Genomic DNA, 18,349 nt, shown 5'->3' with positions numbered 1-18,349 from the left:
GATCACATCCTAATTTTCTTTGCTAATCCATACAGAAGCTGAATCTGAGTGTGTCACATTTCAGAGCCTGCCTATTTCGTAATGCAAGGTTTCCCCATTCTTACCCCCTTCAGCAAACTGAATCAAATTAGGAATCCAAATTCTCTGAGGTATATGAATGTATGAATGCCATTCAAACAGGGGACAGTCCACTGTAAAGTAAGATACCGTACTTTGAAGATTAAAAATGCCAATTGGAGAAAATAAATTCAGCTATTCAAAGAGCTTTCGGAAACTTTTGTTTTGTAATTAGCAATAGTTATGGAAAATACTATGTAGAAATAGCTATTGACACAAAAGATTGTGTTCTTTACAGCGTGGAGGCAGGGAGGAATAATTATAACAGTGTTCTCTGTAATGTTTCATTTAATTGAAGGGGCCTTTTGAGAACAACACAAAAACAGAATTTTTCACCACACTCAAGGTTTCTCATGGTACATTTGGTATGAATGCTATGAATGTCAATAAGGAAGCTTCAACCCATAGCTCTTTAACAGTCCATAGATAAAAAATCCAGTGTCTACTATTTCTTGTAGTTACAGCCAGCCAGAGCATCCTTCTGTTTCGGAAAGTGCCCAGAAATAGCACATCCTGTTAAAAGCCTTGAATTATTTATGATATAAGAGGTCTTCAAAAGTGCAGGACTGCAAAATTGCCATTTGATTTTCCTTTGCAATGCTGTGTTTGTTTATATTGACCCCCATTTAAGAGGTGCTAAAACAACTGGGATATTGGCCAAGGTGTTTTCTTTTCTTTCCATTTTTGTGCTTCACAATTTTGGAATACCTAAAGCCAGGGGGGAGGTTCAGATATTTCCACATGAACCTGCACACACGCATGCAATCAGTAATTGTCAGGATCTGGGCCATGTATCTTTGCTTCCTTTGTTTCAGACAGTAAAGATGTGTGTTCTTATTTTTGTTGATAAGAACCCATTGACCACCACATTAGTTTCTTTAACAGAAATGGGGGGAAGGTTACCTATTTCTATCTCATTATGAAGGCAACCTTTAAAGAAAATTAAAACCCAAAAGAAATCAATTCATACCTAGTCAAAGCAGTGTTGCTTTCCCCCAAAATCACAGTTACTGTTAACAACATCACCCACGTAGATGCACAGATGTGAAAACTATACATGATGTACCTTGCCTAATGTAGCACATGCTGTGCTGTTCAGTTCAAAAGCAGAGGTACTGACAGAAACGATGCAAGGAGAGTCAAACAGTTCAGCGCCTGCTGTTCACTTGGTGCATGAAATCATCAAACAGCCTTGAGATCCTAGAGAAGTTTACCCACTGACTATGAAAAAGGACAACATTTTAATCACAAAAATTTATCCCATGCCCTCTATAATTCGAGTAATCAGTCCTCTTCCTCACAGAGAGCCAATATAATTTATTGTAAACACAGCAAATAATTACATAATTCTAAAAAGTCAACAGAGAGGCAGATTTTATGGCAAATTTTTACATATAGTCTTCCATTTCTAAGCAACTTGGGTATTGTGTGGAAATGCTTGGATAACTGACGGGAATAGGTTTTAGTGCTACATCTTCATATCCGAGAAGAGAGCTGGAATAGCACAGGAGAATGTGTGTTGGGATTGACCCCAGAAGACTTGAATTTGAAATTCTTCTCTGCCATACTTGTTGGCAAGCCACTGTATTTAGCATCAGTCCCCAGGAAATGTTAACGTTACCACGGAGATGGAATGAAGCTGTACAGCATAAGAAGTGCAAAACACTTTGTACATTAAGACAATGAGCTTTGCAAGCCCAGCTGATCTTCTGAATACTTCCCACCACCCTCCAAAAACAACCCCTTGCACTGCCCACAAATTGCTGTCCTAGCTTGGTGCTACTCTGGGGGTAACATTTTATATAGCACAAGGGGCTGCTGTCCTGAGGTGCAGGGAATAAAAAAATGAATCCACTGCACCTAAAAATGCACCTAAAAATCCTTAAAATGCTGTAGAAGTTATAATAAAAAACAAGCTTGTATTCCCATGCATCTCACTCGACATTAATCAGCCTTTTCATACTTCATTCTAGAATTGCCTTTACTAGGCAACAGTAGTTCATTTTAATTTACTTGACAGTGAAACCACAGCCTACCAATCACCAAGTTCTCTTATTTGACAACCAGATCGGAAGTTCTGTCTTTGTGTGAGCAGGTGAGAATTCCTAAAGAACGAAACATTCCCTTTGCCTTACCTTCTCTTTATTATCTACATGAATGTGTATTCCATATGCAGGCACTGCAAAAGTAGGTCTCTATTCACCTAGTGGGAAACCTCCAACCTGAGGGCCTAATTTGGCCCATCAGGCTTCCCTATTTGTCCCACGTCACACCCACACTGTGACACCAGGTACAGGACAGGTAAACCTGAGAGGCCAAATTGAAAAGGAAGGTTCAGGAGTTCACTCTAAGTACACTCCTTTCCAGCCAACTGGTAGAGTTTAATGCTTTTTGAATTTGAGACCTTTTTCTGTCAGCCTGCAGTAACTGAAAGAAGTGTCAGATTGCAAAAGCACCAATTCTGAGGAGGAAAGGAAGAAATGGGGGGAGCCATTTAGAATGGGCTACTAATTCTTTCTCCCATTCCATAATAATAATTTTACTATTTATACCCCACACATCTTACTGGGTTACTCTAGTCACTCTGGGTGGCTTCCAACATATATAAATAAAACTTCCCTATACAGGATTGCCTTGAGATGGCTCAGGTCAGATAACTCCATACCCTCCAACATTTCTCCAACGAAAATAGGGCCGTCCTAAGGAAAAGCAGGACATTCTGGGATCAAATCAGAAACCGGGACGGCTTCTCTAAATCAGGGATGGCCCTGGAAAATAGGGACATTTGGAGTGTCTGCTTTTTAATATATCCAGTGCATTTTCAGAGATTAGTGAACTGAGGAGAAAGAGGGAACATATGCTTCTTTTACAGTACACAGAAGAGACTTCCCGCAGAAACTGCGCTTGGACTATTAGGCAGAATGTTCCTATAATCCCAGCACTAGCAATTGCTTGTACCCCAGGACAACAGTCAAACTAATTTGGATGCAATTTAGCCAGATGGACACACTTTATTTACATGAGATTTGAATGCTAGGAGCAGTATTTCTTAGTAAACATCTATTGTGATTGGTTTCTTCCTGTGAACATATACCTAAAATGAAGTGCTTAAGGTGATCTAGCTGAGTGTTCAATTAACATGCAAAACTAAGAAATAACCTTACTAGACAATTTTGGGACTGTTTCAGATTGAAAGGGAAACTATGTATAATTATTACATGTTTTTAGAGTGGTACCTCGGGTTAAGAACTTATTTTGTTCCAGAGGTCTGTTCTTAACCTGAAACTTCTTAACCTGAGGTACCACTTTAGCTAATGGGGACTCCCACTGCCGCTGCACAATTTCTATTCTCATCCTGAAGCAAAGTTCTTAACCCGAGATATTATTTCTGGGTTAGTGGAGTCTGTAACCTGAAGCGTCTGTAACCTGAAGCGTATGTAACCCGAGGTACCACTGTATTCTAAAATTTTCATAGGGTGCTTTAATTTTATGTGAATGTGTTTAAGGAACGTACACTTAATCCCTGAATGCAAATTCTTTAGATATTAAGGTTACTATAGCAACCTTAAGAATTTCAATATTTTCAAATTCTGTTTATTCTGAAATATTTTTATCTCATCTTTTGTATGATCCATGGAACTCACAACAGCATTTTGAAAACAAAGGGCTGGATCTAGAGGTCACGCCTGCTGAAAAGAGCATTCCCTGAGTGGGAGGTAGCATTCGGTGCTGCAGGGAATCAGCAAACGTTTCCCACCACCCACTCTGCCAGCAGGATCTGTTCACAAGATAAAAAGCCTTTTCACCCACAGATGGCAAAGTCTGAATCTAATCCCAAATCCAAACCAGTCTGGAAGGTAATAGAGGGTCCAGGCTCTGAAGGGTTTAAATGTTTAGGTCTGACACCTTGCACTCGATCCAAAAGCTAATAAGCAGCCAGTGCAGCCACTAAATGATCAACAATGCGCATCCCACATGTGTTGGACTGGAACCTGGAGATCAGGGTTAAAATCCCCACTTGGGCATGAAACTCACTAGGTGAACTTGGGCCAGGCACTCTTTCTTAGCCCAACCTACCTCATTGGGATGTTGTGAGGATATAGTGAGGAGGGAAACATGTAGATGACCATATCATAGACCAGGGCTGTTTTTTCAGCTGGACCTCAGTTCCGGCACCTCTCAGGTGGGAACCATTGCCATTCTCTTATAGAACAAGGGAGATGTTCGTGGTGAGTTCCAGTACCTCTTTTTCAATAAAAATTGCACTGTCATAGAACATAATCATTTGTCCATCCGGACCACTACTGCCTGACAAAAAAACTCTCTAAGGTTTCCAGCAGGGGTCATTCCCGTCACCTGTTACCAGGTTCTTTTTAACTCAAGATGTCATTGACCTTGGGGCCTTCTGTAGGCAAAGCATATATTCAGTCACTGAACTGGGGTCTATTATGGTAGTGGTTTTCAACCAGTGTGCCGTGGCACACTGGGGTGGCTTGAATGATGGTCAGGTGTGCCACGAGCGACACTGGCCTCTGTCCTTTTTTCCTTCCCTCTCTCCTCTGATGCCTTCTTGAATCTCTGCCTCCCAAAGGCTCGGACAGCTGTTTGTTGCAACAGCCCTGGCTACAAGCTCAGCAGGTGAATGGTGCCTCTGGGGCTGGTCAGAAGGTGCTGGCTGTCAGGAGCTGAGGTGGCCTTGGAGTAAACAAGCAAGCAGGCGAGGGAGCCCAGCCAGTCAGTCCACCAGCCCTTGCTGTTGGGAATGGACAGACAAGTCCCAGGTCCCTGTGAGGCAGTGTAAGGAGGCACTTCTCTTTGGGGCAGCGGGGGCAGCTCAGAGACCAGGGGCTGCAGCAGCTGCTGTCCGGAGGATGCCCAAGGAGAGGGGAGAGGGGAGGAGGCTGAAGGAACACTCCACAAGGGAGGATATTCAAAAAAGAGTGAGAGGCTGCCAGCTTATCAGGCAAGTGGTGACATAACTGGGCTCCTGAGCCCCACAGGGGTGCCACAAAAGGAATGTAGTTGGTCAAGGGAGTCAAGGACTCAAAAAGGTTGAAAATCTCTGTATTATGGTATTCATTATGCCTCTCAACACCATTTGCTGGGAATCACAGGTGAGGAAAGTGCTATTGTGCTCATGTCCAGCTTGCAGGCTTCCCATAAGTATCTGGTTAGCCTCTGTGAAAGGGGGCCATGAGTGCTTTGGCACCCACAATAATATATCTGTGGGGCTGGGCCCCCACAAAGTCAGTGGACAAAGTTTAAGCCCTTCAATGCAGGCACCCACAATCTTCAGTGTGAGGTGGCACCTATGCTCTGTGTGAACAGGAGGCATGGTTAGATGGGCCATTAGCCTGATCCTGCAAGCTCATCTTAGGTTCTTATGCTCTTTTCCCATGAGCAAGAGACAGATGCCTTTGGAGAAACAGCCTTGCAGTATTCATGCTTAGCAGATATTATGGGGATACAAAATCAGGCACACAAGCCTCTGAAATCCAGCACGCTCTCTTAGCAGTGCAAAAATGTTTCCCTGTGCATTCCTAGCAGCTACTAAATCATATATTTTTGTAATACCCCTCCTACCACCCACAAAAAAAAAATCCATATATTCTATGCATTACAGTACATTCTGTATGGCTGAGGACAGATATATTTTAAGGGCTTCTTACTTATCTGTGCTAGTCCCATTCACTTGCAGCCTCTAATATGCCTAGAAGGGAAGGCAATTCCTTCACAAAGAAAGGGAAAGGTGGCATATAAATGGCATACAGTCAGAAACATGACTGTTGCGAAATGAAATCTTTTTTCTTTATTTATTTTTTAAAAAATCCTTGTAATAGTAAATTATTTAGTTGAATAGATAAAAAGAAAGAGAAATAACCAGGGCTAAAGCACATATCAAAAAAGAAAAGAAAGCATTACATAGGTCTGTTTATCTCTGTTCTCATGCTAAGTACTATTTCAGTTTTACTTTTCTGATGAGAATGTTCCACAATACATTGTTAAAGTAGCACCTAATAGGTTATAGAATATAAACATAAACATCTCATGAGCAAGATATGCTGATGACATACTAATGTGTCATTGTCATCGTTATCATCACCCCAGATGATGATGATGATTTAATATGATGTATGGTCAGGGACTGATGACCTGATGATATATTGTTCAAAGAATTATACATATATATAAAAGTGGAAAGAGACTTGGCTGATTTATAGGATGAAAGGTCCCTTGATTCTATATATAGGGTATGCTTATATATTACACAGTCCCAAGGTGCTGGAAAATGTTTTAGAGTCCTGTCCAGTACTGTAGCAAGTTGCATTGTATGAACTGGATTCTAAGATGCTGTAAATCAGACCAATCTCTACAGACCTCTGCAGCACACATTAATTTAGCAGCAGCCAACATAACTGAATACAACAGTATTCATTAAAAAAAGATAAAAGAGCACAGATAAAGAGTTACCCTGAAAGTGTCTCCCATTCAAATACCTGAAACTGATACAGTTCTACAGTATTATTTAATCCCAATTTTGTCCACATTTCCATGCCAAAGTTTTCATGATATGAGTAGGTAGCCGTGTTGGTCTGACGCAGTCGAAATAAATAAATAAATAAATAAATAAATAAATAAATAAATTGCCCCTTAGCACCTTAGAGACCAACTGTTCTGGGTACAGTGGTACCTCTGGATGTGAACGGGATCTGTTCCGGAGCCCCGTTCGCATCCTGAAGCGAACGTAAGATGTGACTGCGTGTCTGCGTGGGTCACTTTTTGCTGCTTCTGCACATGCGTGTGACGTCATTTTGAGCATCTGTGCATGTGTGAGCGGTGAAACCTGGAAGTAACACGCTCCATTACTTCCGGGTCACCACAGAGCGCAACCCGAAAATATTTAAGCTGAAGTGTATTCATCCCAAGGTATGACTATATAAGCTTAGTTGGTCTCTAAGGTGCTACTGGACATTTTTTTTTCATGATATGGTCACTCTATGATTAAACAATTTGCCAGTGATATTTTTCAGTGAACTACAGTATTTGCCCCTTTGTATATAGAAAGCATCAATGTTTGTGGCTCAATGAACTAGAAGTAAGATAAATTTATATACGTCTCTAGCTATGTTGATGTGCCATACAGAATAGAGACATGAAACTCTTTTGAGGCTTTGGTATGATCTGCCATTCCATCGTCTTAGACAGACAGTTCACCGATCTAAACAATTACAGTAACTCTAAGAGGCAGTTAGCAATTATAAGCATCTGGGATGAGTGCTAATCTCCTTTAGGGAACTGAAACTGATTTTTCCAGGCTGAGTCTGATAGAGTGTGCAGAAGGAACAGGAAAGCGGTAGATCTGGATGTTGAAGGTGAATCTGGCACCGTCTGTGGATGGTGCAAAAACCAAGAATAAGGATAGTTTTCACCGGCTTCCTAGACTTAGCATTGCTCTGTCCCATTCACAATCTGTTGACTGAGGGAAGAACATCCTGCTAGGCTGCCTGTGGTTTACAGTTCTATTCCTATTACTGATTCTCACTGGCTCAGATTTTCTTAGGAAGACCAAAGTTGTAGTAATGGCCTGAGACACTTCGTTTTTATCATTGGCCTGCCCTTTGTGTGACAACTCTGAAAAATGGCTGAGGACCACAATACCTCAAGGGCCACCTCTCCCCATATAAACCGACCTGGACTCTGCGACCATCATCTGAGGCCTTTCTTTGTGTGCCCCCTCCACGAGAGGTCTGGAGAGTTGCAACACGAGAATCGGCCTTTTCTGTAGTAGCTCCCCATTTGTGGAATGCTCTCCCCAGGGAGGTTCATTTGGTGCCTTCATTATACATCTTTAGGCACCAGGTGAAAATGTTCCACTTCAACCAGTCCTTTGGGTGATTAATATTCTATGACCTTTTAGTTTTAACTATCTAGTGTGTGCTTTTCCCCCTGTATTTTTAACTTGGGAACTGCCCTGAGATCTTCGGATGAAGGGCGGCGTATAAATTTAATTAATAGAAATAATAGTGGACTATATGGCAGTGCTGCTAACCATCTCTCAGAAGTCGCAACTTGTAAGGCTTGATATGGTAATATTGCATTGCATTTTCATTTTTTTCCTCCACCTTTCTCAACATATTTAAATTTTAATATAATATTGAGAAAGTTGGAGGGGAAAATGAAAATGAAATGCAAGATAAGGCACAACAGAATGGTTCCCCGTCTGTTTCCCAGAACTGCAAACCTGAGAGCAGCCTATATTCTTTCTGCTCTACATCTCCCCATCATATATCAATCACTTACCTTTGATACTATTGCCATTTGCTTCATGCTTGCTACATTTGTGCTACAGTCCTGACAGCTCGCATAATCTGTTGACATGTAATGGCCATTAGAATCGCTGAGCATGTTCACTGATTGTCCAGTATCTCCCAAGACAGATGGATCCCAACCCAACACAGTTCAGTGATATTAGTAGGTGTTGTAGCAGAAAAGCTAGTGGCAGTTGGTAGGGCGGCGTTAATCACCTGGCTTCACCAACATGGAGATCGCCACTGGTAACCAAGAAGGAGAGGGGTGAGGCAGCGGGGAGGCTGGTGTGCTGTAGGAGCATCAGATGCCTGGTGAGTGATGTCACCCCATCCTGCCACCTCCTACTGGCCATAGATGTTAGCCGCTGGGTAGCTGCAGATATGGACACATGTGCAACAATGGAGCATGGTCTCAGCCTTCCTATTTCACATGTGATAATGCTGCAGGTTAAAAAGGTAAAGGTACCCCTGCCCGTATGGGCCAGTCTTGCCAGACTCTGGGGTTGGTGCACCCATCTCACTCAAGAGGCCGGGGGCCAGCGCTGTCCGGAGACACTTCCGGGTCACGTGGCCAGCGTGACATCGCTGCTCTGGCCAGAGCCAGAGCCGCACACGGAAACGCCGTTTACCTTCCCGCTAGTAAGCGGTCCCTATTTATCTACTTGCACCCGGAGGTGCTTTCGAACTGCTAGGTTGGCAGGCGCTGGGACCGAACGACGGGAGCGCACCCCGCCGCAGGGATTCGAACCGCCGACCTTTCGATCGGCAAGCCCTAGGCGCTGAGGCTTTTACCCACAGTGCCACCTGCGTCCAATGCTGCAGGTTAGAGAGCTACAATTTGGGTTTATAGAGAGCTGGACTATGAGAACCAGGAAAACTTTGTTTTCAGTCATATGGGTCCTGCTGAAACAATATGCTGCTCTGCTTGAGTGATCTGGCACTCCACTTACTCATTAGATAAGGAGTTTGTGGCAGCACATAGTGGCATCTTGTCTCTGAGCTGCAATCAAGAATAATTCAGGAGGCAGCAGATGAAAACAGACTACATCATAAGCATTTGAATAGTACCATTACTGCTGTGTTATAACAGGAAAGCAAAATTAGCATTTCCCCAAGTTCATTATAAATTTAAGAAATGAGGTAAAATGCAGCATGGCTTCAGAAGGCAAGAGGGGAAATGCTTGCTCATATGAAGTTTTACCATATGAGGATAGTGACAGTTTTGATCGATCGACTGTAGAAATTACATGTGGGTAACAATGGATATTTATTTTAATTTTGTGATGGAGCACATTATATACAATAGAGTTTAATAAATATTTTTAATATGAGTATTATCAGAAAGAAGATGCCCAGCAGGGCTAGAGTTTTTTATTACTTTGATCGAGTGCTGGAAATATTATTTTAGCTGTGCAGAAGCAAATGCGCCCTTCTATTATTCATGAACAGATCTTATTTAGTTTCAGCCTTTCACTTTTCTATACAAAAAGTGTAAAAGACTTTTTACATTAAAATATACTTTACAAAAGTAATTAAGTAATGAAGTTTCCCATTCCTGTGCATATAACGACTTACACAAGTAATTCATTGTCTGTATGAATATTAACAATATAATTTCCTTTTTCTATTAGCAGTAACATAAGAGATTGTCTTATGTCACGATGCTGAGCATGAATAGATGCACCTTTATGAATTTTGTTAATTCTGTTTTGCCATTCCTTTTTCTGTTTGTTTTCCTAATATACAGGAACATTGGTATGTACTTTATTGAAAATAATCTAGGCAGACATTCTTCAGAATGATCAAGTGCTTGCCTTGATTGGAAGTGCTACTGCAATTCTGAATTGGAAATTAAGCACACCCTTAAACAGGATCAGAAAAACACATGAAGCAGACATTGATGTAGTTGTAGAAAACGTTTTCACCATCCTTCCAATGCACTTGCATCACTCAGGATGGCTGACAAGAATTAAACATAAAACAATTCCATAAAAGCCATAGAAACAGCAGCAGATTAAAGCATTCTAAAAATGAGGGTCTGCTGCAGAAAAATCATCTGCCTAGCAAGATAAATGCTCACTGGAACAGGAAAGTTGTAACTAGTCAGTGAAAAACAATAAGAGAGTGGGGCAAAGGATTAGAGTACTAGGGAGAGCTCTGCTGAATTAGTCCAGTGTCCCATCAGCATCATGGCCTCGCAGTTGCCAACCAGATACCTCCCCTTTAGGCTTTAAAAAAATATATATATTGTACTTCTGAAAACCCTGGGGTTCCAAAAGTCTTCTAATGTCTCTCTCTTGGGCATGGAATGTGCCATGTTGGTGGCATAAGCTGTAATGTACTAGAGATTACTTTGCCAGGTGTGTGTACTCTCCTCCAAGCAGTCTTACTCCACAATAAATCTGCAACTGCTAACCCTGTCTGATCAGAAGTATGTCCCATGGAATTTAATGTAAGGTTACCAGATTTTTTTCAATGAATCCAGGGACACTTCACTGAAATGAGTCGGAATGATAGGATTTTGTCAGGGGACTGATTTGTAAATCTGGGGACTGTCCCTGGGAAGCGGGGACGTCTGATAACCTTAATTTAATGTGGTTCTTAATTCCAAATAAGTAGTGTTGAGATTGCAGCTGAAGATGCTACAAGATCAAAAACAAGATGTTTTTGATGCAGCAGATTAATATAACTCCTTCTTCTAAAGTAACCAAATTTCCATCTTGTAGTACACGCACACACACATATGTATGTGTATACATGTTTTGCATATTTACACACACACACACACACATACACACACACACCTATGATTTTAAGATGCAAAATATGCCAGTCGTTTCAGGATAAACCTATACTGCACACATCAATTTCAATGAGATTTCTGCTTATGTGTGCAGAACCACAGCTTGTTTATAACCTACCAAGGGATTTTGGAATATATTAAAAATGAAACCTTAATAATGATAAATGTTAAAGGAAATAATAATTTCCACCCTGTTCACTTGGCTTTGTGTGCTTTGTTTCTTCAGTTATTCTCATTATATTTGATGAGCTTTCAGATATAGCTTAGAAGTTATTAAAGATGCCACAAGATGTGGTCTGATTAATTATATGAATGTTAAAGAACATAAAATGCTCTAATTGTGATACTATTCAAGCAGTCTCAAATTAGTAAATGAGATTTCAGGGGAAAGCTGGTATTTCTGTCAATGGCCAAATATATATTAGATTATTCATTAAAGAACAGAATGCCTGTTCTCAGAACTATATCTTGATAATTTTACAATGTGTTTTCCAGGGTGGAAAAATTCCCATAAGATGGACAGCCCCTGAAGCAATAGCCTACAGGAAGTTCTCTTCCGCAAGTGACACGTGGAGTTATGGGATTGTCATGTGGGAAGTAATGTCATATGGAGAGAGGCCATATTGGGAGATGTCTAACCAGGATGTAAGTATTTGCAGGCAAAATTAGTTTATATAAATGTTCTTGAGGGTGGCAATGCTTACTGCATTGATATTGGATTCAGGGCCAGCTCACCCATGTAGCAGAGTGAGACAGCTGCCTCTAGCGACGGATGTGGACCCCCTGGGAGGAGTGGCAGATGCTGCCTCTGCTTCCCCTTCCTCCATCACCACCACCTTTTCTCATTCTGATGCTGATCTTTACTTTCCCCTTCCATTCCAAGGCTGATCTTCACTCTCCCCTTTGATTTCCAGGCTGAGCTTCACTTTCCCCTTTCATTCTGATGCTGATTTTCACTCCCTACCCCATCTCAGCTGGTGGAGGGGGCATTTTGTGTTTCACCTAAGATGCCAAAATATCTTGGGCTGGTCCTGATTAGATGGAATACATTCTAAGTAAAGCCTTTGGTATGTCTAACTAGGAATAACCCTATTACTGTCAGTGGAGCTATTATTGATTGATTATTGAGCACGCACAACCCTATGTTGGATTGTGGCCATTTTACATGGTTGTGCAGGCATTTGCAGAACTGTCGCTCCTAGCAGAATGGAAAATTAGCTCATCTCTGTGAGGAAATAATCAAGGGCCTGGAAACCAAGCCTTATGAGGAATGTTTGAGGGAGTTGGTTATGTTTTGCCTGGAAAAGAGGACACTGATGATGATAACAACACCACCAACAACAACAACTTTATTTATACCCCGCCCATCTGACTGGGTTTCTCCAGCCGCTCTGAGCGGCTTCCAACAAAAGATTAAAAATGCATTAAAACATCAGTCATTAAAAATTTCCCTAAACAGGGCTGCCTTCAGATGTCTTCTAAACGTCAGATATTTATTTCTTTGACATCTGATGGGAGGGCGTTCCACAGGGCGGGCGCCACTGAGAGGAGATATAGCCATCTTCAAATATCTAAAGGGCTGTCGAATGGAAGACGGAGCAAGCTTGTTTTCTCCTGCTCCAGAGTAACAAGAAGTTACAAGAAAGGAGATTCCGACTGAACATCAGGAAGAAATTTCTAACAATAAGAGCTGTTCAAAAGTGGAATGGACTCCCTCAGAAGATGGTGCACTCCCCTTCAACAGAGGTTTTTAAGCAGAGGTTGGGCAGCCACCTGTCATGGGTGCTTTAGTTGAGATTCCTGCAGGGCAGGCTATTGGACCCTCAGAGTCCCTTCCAACTCTACAATCCTACGATTCTATGAAATGAAAAGGAATCCAGAAGAAAACATATGGCATAATTCTATAACTTAACTTGGTTACCTTGTCTTTACTGGTTCCATCTCCTTTTTGGCCCACAATTTCCTTTGTACAGACTCATACCCACTTTTCCTCATGTTAAAAGAAATCAATAAAGCAGCTTTATTCATTCTGCACAGATGGTAGATATAAAGCAGGGCTGAGACATAACAGGGACAAATGTAGCCCTCTATATCCAGCCCTCAAAATTCTCCCAGACTATTACACCCCTCATTAGACCAGATCTATGCTCTTCTCAGATGCTTTTGCCTGGCTGGAATGTGCTCTTCCACATCCTAGCCCAGATGAAGAGGGTTGGGGTTGGGGTTGTAGAAACCTCTGACTGTTGAGTAGCTGGAATATAGTATACTGAGCAAAGGTAAGAGTCCCCTCTGCCACACTCACTTTTACCTCAGGCCATGCCCATCACTTCATGAAGCCTGTGGAAGCTTACCTACAAGGGAATGAGGCCCTCAGGCTGAAAGAGATTCCCCACGCCAATATAGTAGTTGTAGTAGCATTTTTTTTTCTTACCTGGCCCTCAACAGCTGTCCCAGGGCAGGATGTAACAATAGAAAAACACAACATACTGAAATCAGTTAAAACAATTTACAGTCAGAAAGGGTAGGTCCTAAAATATATGTGTATCCTAGGTGGCAAAAGCTAGGGTAAAGAGGAGTGTCTTCAGTGTAGGACAATGTATACAATGAAACATTCCACTCACGAAGTCTGCATATAACACCATAATTAAGCAACTAAAATGAGTGTGATGTTATCTTAAATCCTTGGAATTCATAGGCACATAAATTGAGCATGAATGTTGAATCTCACTATCTTAAAGCAAAGTAATTCTAGCCTAGGTGTCTGAACTTGGATTTTAGATTAAATTTAATTCACAGAGGCTTGAAAATATAGAGCATAAATTTTACATATTAATACAGTGATTGATTTTTTTAATATTCACTTTATTACTCTGGTATAAGAAATGTTACTTGCTCAAGTAGATAACTATATTATTATTGTATTCACTCAAAGCTGTGGTAGTCTTGATTAATGCATACTTAGGCTGTGTGGCAGATACTAGAGGTGTCCATTAATTGTGGGTGTTGCATAATCTTTCATATCTTATTGGTTAATTAATAAACATTAGCTAGGCTTTTGAACTTCCTGTGGAAATTAGCAAGCTGCTGAACAGACTGAACTGAGAGATTAGGTTTGGGACACTGTAAAATTCAGTGAATGTGTAATATAGAGGAGGTGTGAGTGAGTTCTCCTGTCACAAACCTATTCACTTGAGGGGGTTTGACCACCTCCTTTTATATAGGTTCTTGCAAATTCTGACTATAAATTCTGCTTCTCTGGACTTTACTATGGTATAGGTTTACAAAAGTGTGGGGGATATGGATAGAGGGGTGTTTTTTCTCCTCTCATAATACTAGAATTCTTCTGTAACATTTTCTTGTGGAAATGCCAGACAGATCTTCCTCAGAAGAACATTCCTCCAGCGGCATAACAGTTGCAGTATCTTAAGAGGCATGCAGTTTGGAATGTTTTGGTCTGCCATCTTGATTCTAAATGCCATCCAATGGTATCCAGATACTGATTAAAACAGGCTCCATCATATCAGGAAGCATTAATTTTTAGAGATGTCCAAATGTGCAGAATCCAATTTTCAAAAAATGATAGTAGATTATTATTATGATTAGCATTCAGAACATCTTATAGGAGGGCTTCTGTCATCACATCTAAAATAGCTTATTAATTACTTCAGCTTATGCATAGGAAAAACCATGACATTAGGACCTTTTGCAGACCATTTAGCTTCCATGTCTATTCACACCAGAGTGTGGGACACTGGCTACTGGCTCTGTTTTAGTGGCATAGCTTGCATATGGAAATGTCAAGTAATATGAACTTGCCTTGTGTCCCCTATCCCTCTTCTTCTATTTAGGTCATCCTATCCATAGAAGAAGGCTACAGGCTTCCAGCTCCCATGGGCTGCCCAGCTTCTCTCCACCAACTAATGCTTCATTGCTGGCAAAAGGAGAGAAACCACCGGCCAAAGTTCACCGACATTGTCAGCTTCCTAGACAAATTGATACGCAATCCCAGCTCTCTTCATACTCTAGTGGAGGATGTACTTGTGTAAGATGCAGATCAGTGTGCTCTTCCTGTGTGTATTACAGTCCCTAGACAGCACCATGCTATTCACAGAATTTGTCAAAATAAAGCTTTCAGTATAAAAGTGATCAATTTCCCCATTCATGTGTGACATTCTAACTTTTCTTTTACAGATAGGTAGCCATGTTGGTCTGCCATAGTCAAAACAAAAAAAGTGTGCATGCACACAAAAGAACTAACTTAGTTGGTCTTTAAGGTGCTACTGGAAGAATTTTTTTTGTTTTAACTTTTCTTTCTTCATCTTGCCCTAGATCACATGCATAAAGGCCAGTTCATGTGTTAAACCTCTTTTCCACCTGATGGGTTTAGATTCTTTCCAGGGATACATTCACATTGGAAACAGTGATGTGGAATGAAGTATCTCCATGAATACAGCTGCATATACTTGAAAGTGATTTCTGTAATCACAACAGCTGGAAAAAATGCTGCTTTGATTGAGGAAATTGCCACAAGGAATATCATTAGGTTAACGCAGATAATTTGGCAGACATGTATGCAGCAAATATCACATTTTGATCTGTATTTGTTCAGTCCCAAAAAATATCCATATATATATGTGAATGATCACACAATACAAATAATCGAATACTTTAGCAAATACTGAGCAAATAATATCCACAAGTATTTATTTACTTCCAGTCCATTTCACTTTGAAATGTTTTCACCCATAAACCTATTATTTAAATCTGCATTAAAAATTATTTTAAATCTAAAAATATAGAGCTGAAAAAATAGATTGGAACATCTGGGAAGTTCAAAAGGCCAATCTGAATATTTGTTAGGGAGAGCAGGTTGGGTCATATTGGAATTATATGCACGTAGTTGTGTTCAGGGTTCCAAATTGTGGGGGTGGACCACAGTTCTGAATTAATTACATGGATAGAGATTTTATATTGTTCTACTGTTGTATTGTTTGAAAAAGAAAGAAAGAAGCTGAAACTAAAAAGCAACCTTTGTGTCTAAAATTATGGTTGAGAATTGTGAATTGGACTGTGCTCTTAGATTAGTATCTGAACTTTACTGCTTGGCTGATCTAATTCATAATTTACACATAAGCTGTCAGCAATCCTTATCATGAATTAAATGAAGTACAGTATTTCATTCTTGCCCCTGTGTTTGTGCTCCTGTAGAATGCCAGATTCACCTGGTGAAGTTCCCGAATACCCTTTCTTTGTATCAGTCAGTGATTGGCTGGACTCAATAAAAATGGGCCAATACAAAAATAACTTCATGGCAGCAGGGTATACAACTATGGATCTTGTTTCAAGAATGAGCATTGAGTAAGTAAACTATTTATACTGCTGTAAAGAAGTGCCTTACTGGGGGTGGAAATGGGTTTGATTCCCTCCTGCTCCTTCAAAAAAAGAAACTTCAAACAGACAGACAGACAAAAAACCCACTTGTTCAAAGAAGGCTTCAGGCCCTTGTGGACAGAAGCAGGAAGTATAACTCAGTGCTATTATTTCTCATCCAGTAGAGCAAAAGTAGTGGAATATGCAACTATAGATGCCATTTGGGGCAGTTTTGCCCACTACAAATAAAAAGCCAAGGGCTTCATTACATGTTCATTCTAAACATCTCTTTACACACTTGAAAAATACTCAAGAGTCGAGAGTGGATTTCATGATCTTTATTCAGCTCATAGTGGTGAGGAGGAATGGAAGTTCCCCCAGAATGTCTGCTTTATATACATTATTTACACAATGGGCCCCACGTGATTGGCTAATTCTGGGATTCACCTGTAGGCCAATCAGGTTGCGGATTCACTTCCACCTGGAGCTGGATTGGGTGGCTCCTGTGTACCAATCAGACTGCTGCATTCTGGACCCTATTGTTCTAGGACCAATCAGACTGCTGCCTTTTGGATCCTATTCAACTCAGTACATAACAACACTCCTGTCCAATTTTAATTTAAAAGGCATGAAATTGCAGACTTTGTTCACAAATAAATCATTTGCCAGGTCTTAGTTCAGTGGGATTCCTGTCTCTTTTTCATTTCTGTTGGAGATACACCTCTGTTGTTGATCATTTCAGGCATCACACGACATATTGTAATATAGAAAGTCTAAGGCTAATAAGCATATGAAAACATTTGAATTCTGTTTTCTGTACTGCAGCTGCGCTGTTTAGTGATTCCTAAACATACTTTTTTCCTTACAGTGAAATTAGAAGAATTGGTGTTGTACTTATTGGACACCAAAGACGAATAGTGAGCAGTTTACAGACTTTGCGATTACACATGATGCACATACAGGAGAAAGGATTTCATGTATGAAAGTTCTAGAAGCAACTGTGTTTTGTGCCTCAGCATTTCTAAAATGGAAGATACTCTCAATCCTTCTTTCTGCTCTTCCCAGCTTCAAGAACTGAAACTTCCTATTCATACTATAAACACATAATGTTTATGTTAATACTTCCAACTTGAAATTTTTAATCACATTGCATAGTTCCTCCCTCAATAAACTGCCAATAACATCCTGGCCCACTGCAAGACTGTTGCTGCACAACGGTGAATAGCTCAGCATGGATGTATAACTTTGTATAACAGTAAAATATTTGGAAAACTTTCATTGACTTCTGTGAAAGTTAAAGCCTTCTAGGCTTGGAGTGGCTACCTTCTTGATGTGTTAGAGTTTGATGATAGTTTTTTTTTTTCTAAAAAAAAGTAATTGACATTTCTTTTCATGTTTTGTGACCATTAGCTTCCAATATACAATGTGCAATCGAGAAAAAAGAGTTTGACATAAATATTTATTTTATGATAATGGGAAATCCCAGATGTATGGTTTGTGTTGTATTATTTACTTTGTAATAGTTCAATTGCTGGTAGGCTGGTATGGAAGTTGTAAGAATTCTTGGTCAGGATAAACAATGACAACTTACAGTGAATACTTTGTGTGTGTGTGACCAGGTTGAATTGGACGATTTGTGAGGATGATAGGCCATCACATGCTTGTGAAGTGATGTCTTTAATTAATTAAATTTAATTTGCTTGAAAATTAGGTACTTTTACCCCACGCTTTGCCAACCTGAGGTCCTCCA

General features: G+C 40.5%; 1 protein-coding gene across 5 annotated transcripts in view; it reads left to right on the top strand.

The window, feature by feature from the left end:
- Window positions 1–18,084, top strand: part of EPHA6 (EPH receptor A6) — a 353,748-nt gene extending 335,664 nt beyond the window's left edge. For all 5 annotated transcript variants that reach the window (XM_083736224.1, XM_083736225.1, XM_083736226.1 and 2 more), the window contains 4 exons: window positions 11,725–11,874; window positions 15,078–15,271; window positions 16,438–16,587; window positions 17,468–18,084. In XM_083736224.1, the coding sequence (XP_083592350.1) occupies window positions 11,725–11,874; window positions 15,078–15,271; window positions 16,438–16,587; window positions 17,468–17,582 (609 nt within the window). In that variant the 3' untranslated portion in view covers window positions 17,583–18,084. The remainder of the gene's footprint in view (window positions 1–11,724; window positions 11,875–15,077; window positions 15,272–16,437; window positions 16,588–17,467) is intronic.
- Window positions 18,085–18,349: the final 265 nt, after the last annotated feature.

The sequence above is a fragment of the Podarcis gaigeae genome (assembly GCF_964106915.1).
Source record: "Podarcis gaigeae genome assembly, chromosome: 4".
In the NCBI taxonomy this organism is placed as follows: Eukaryota; Metazoa; Chordata; class Lepidosauria; order Squamata; family Lacertidae; genus Podarcis; species Podarcis gaigeae.
Note: the sequence above shows the minus strand (reverse complement) of the source record. Positions and strands in the feature narration are given on the sequence as shown.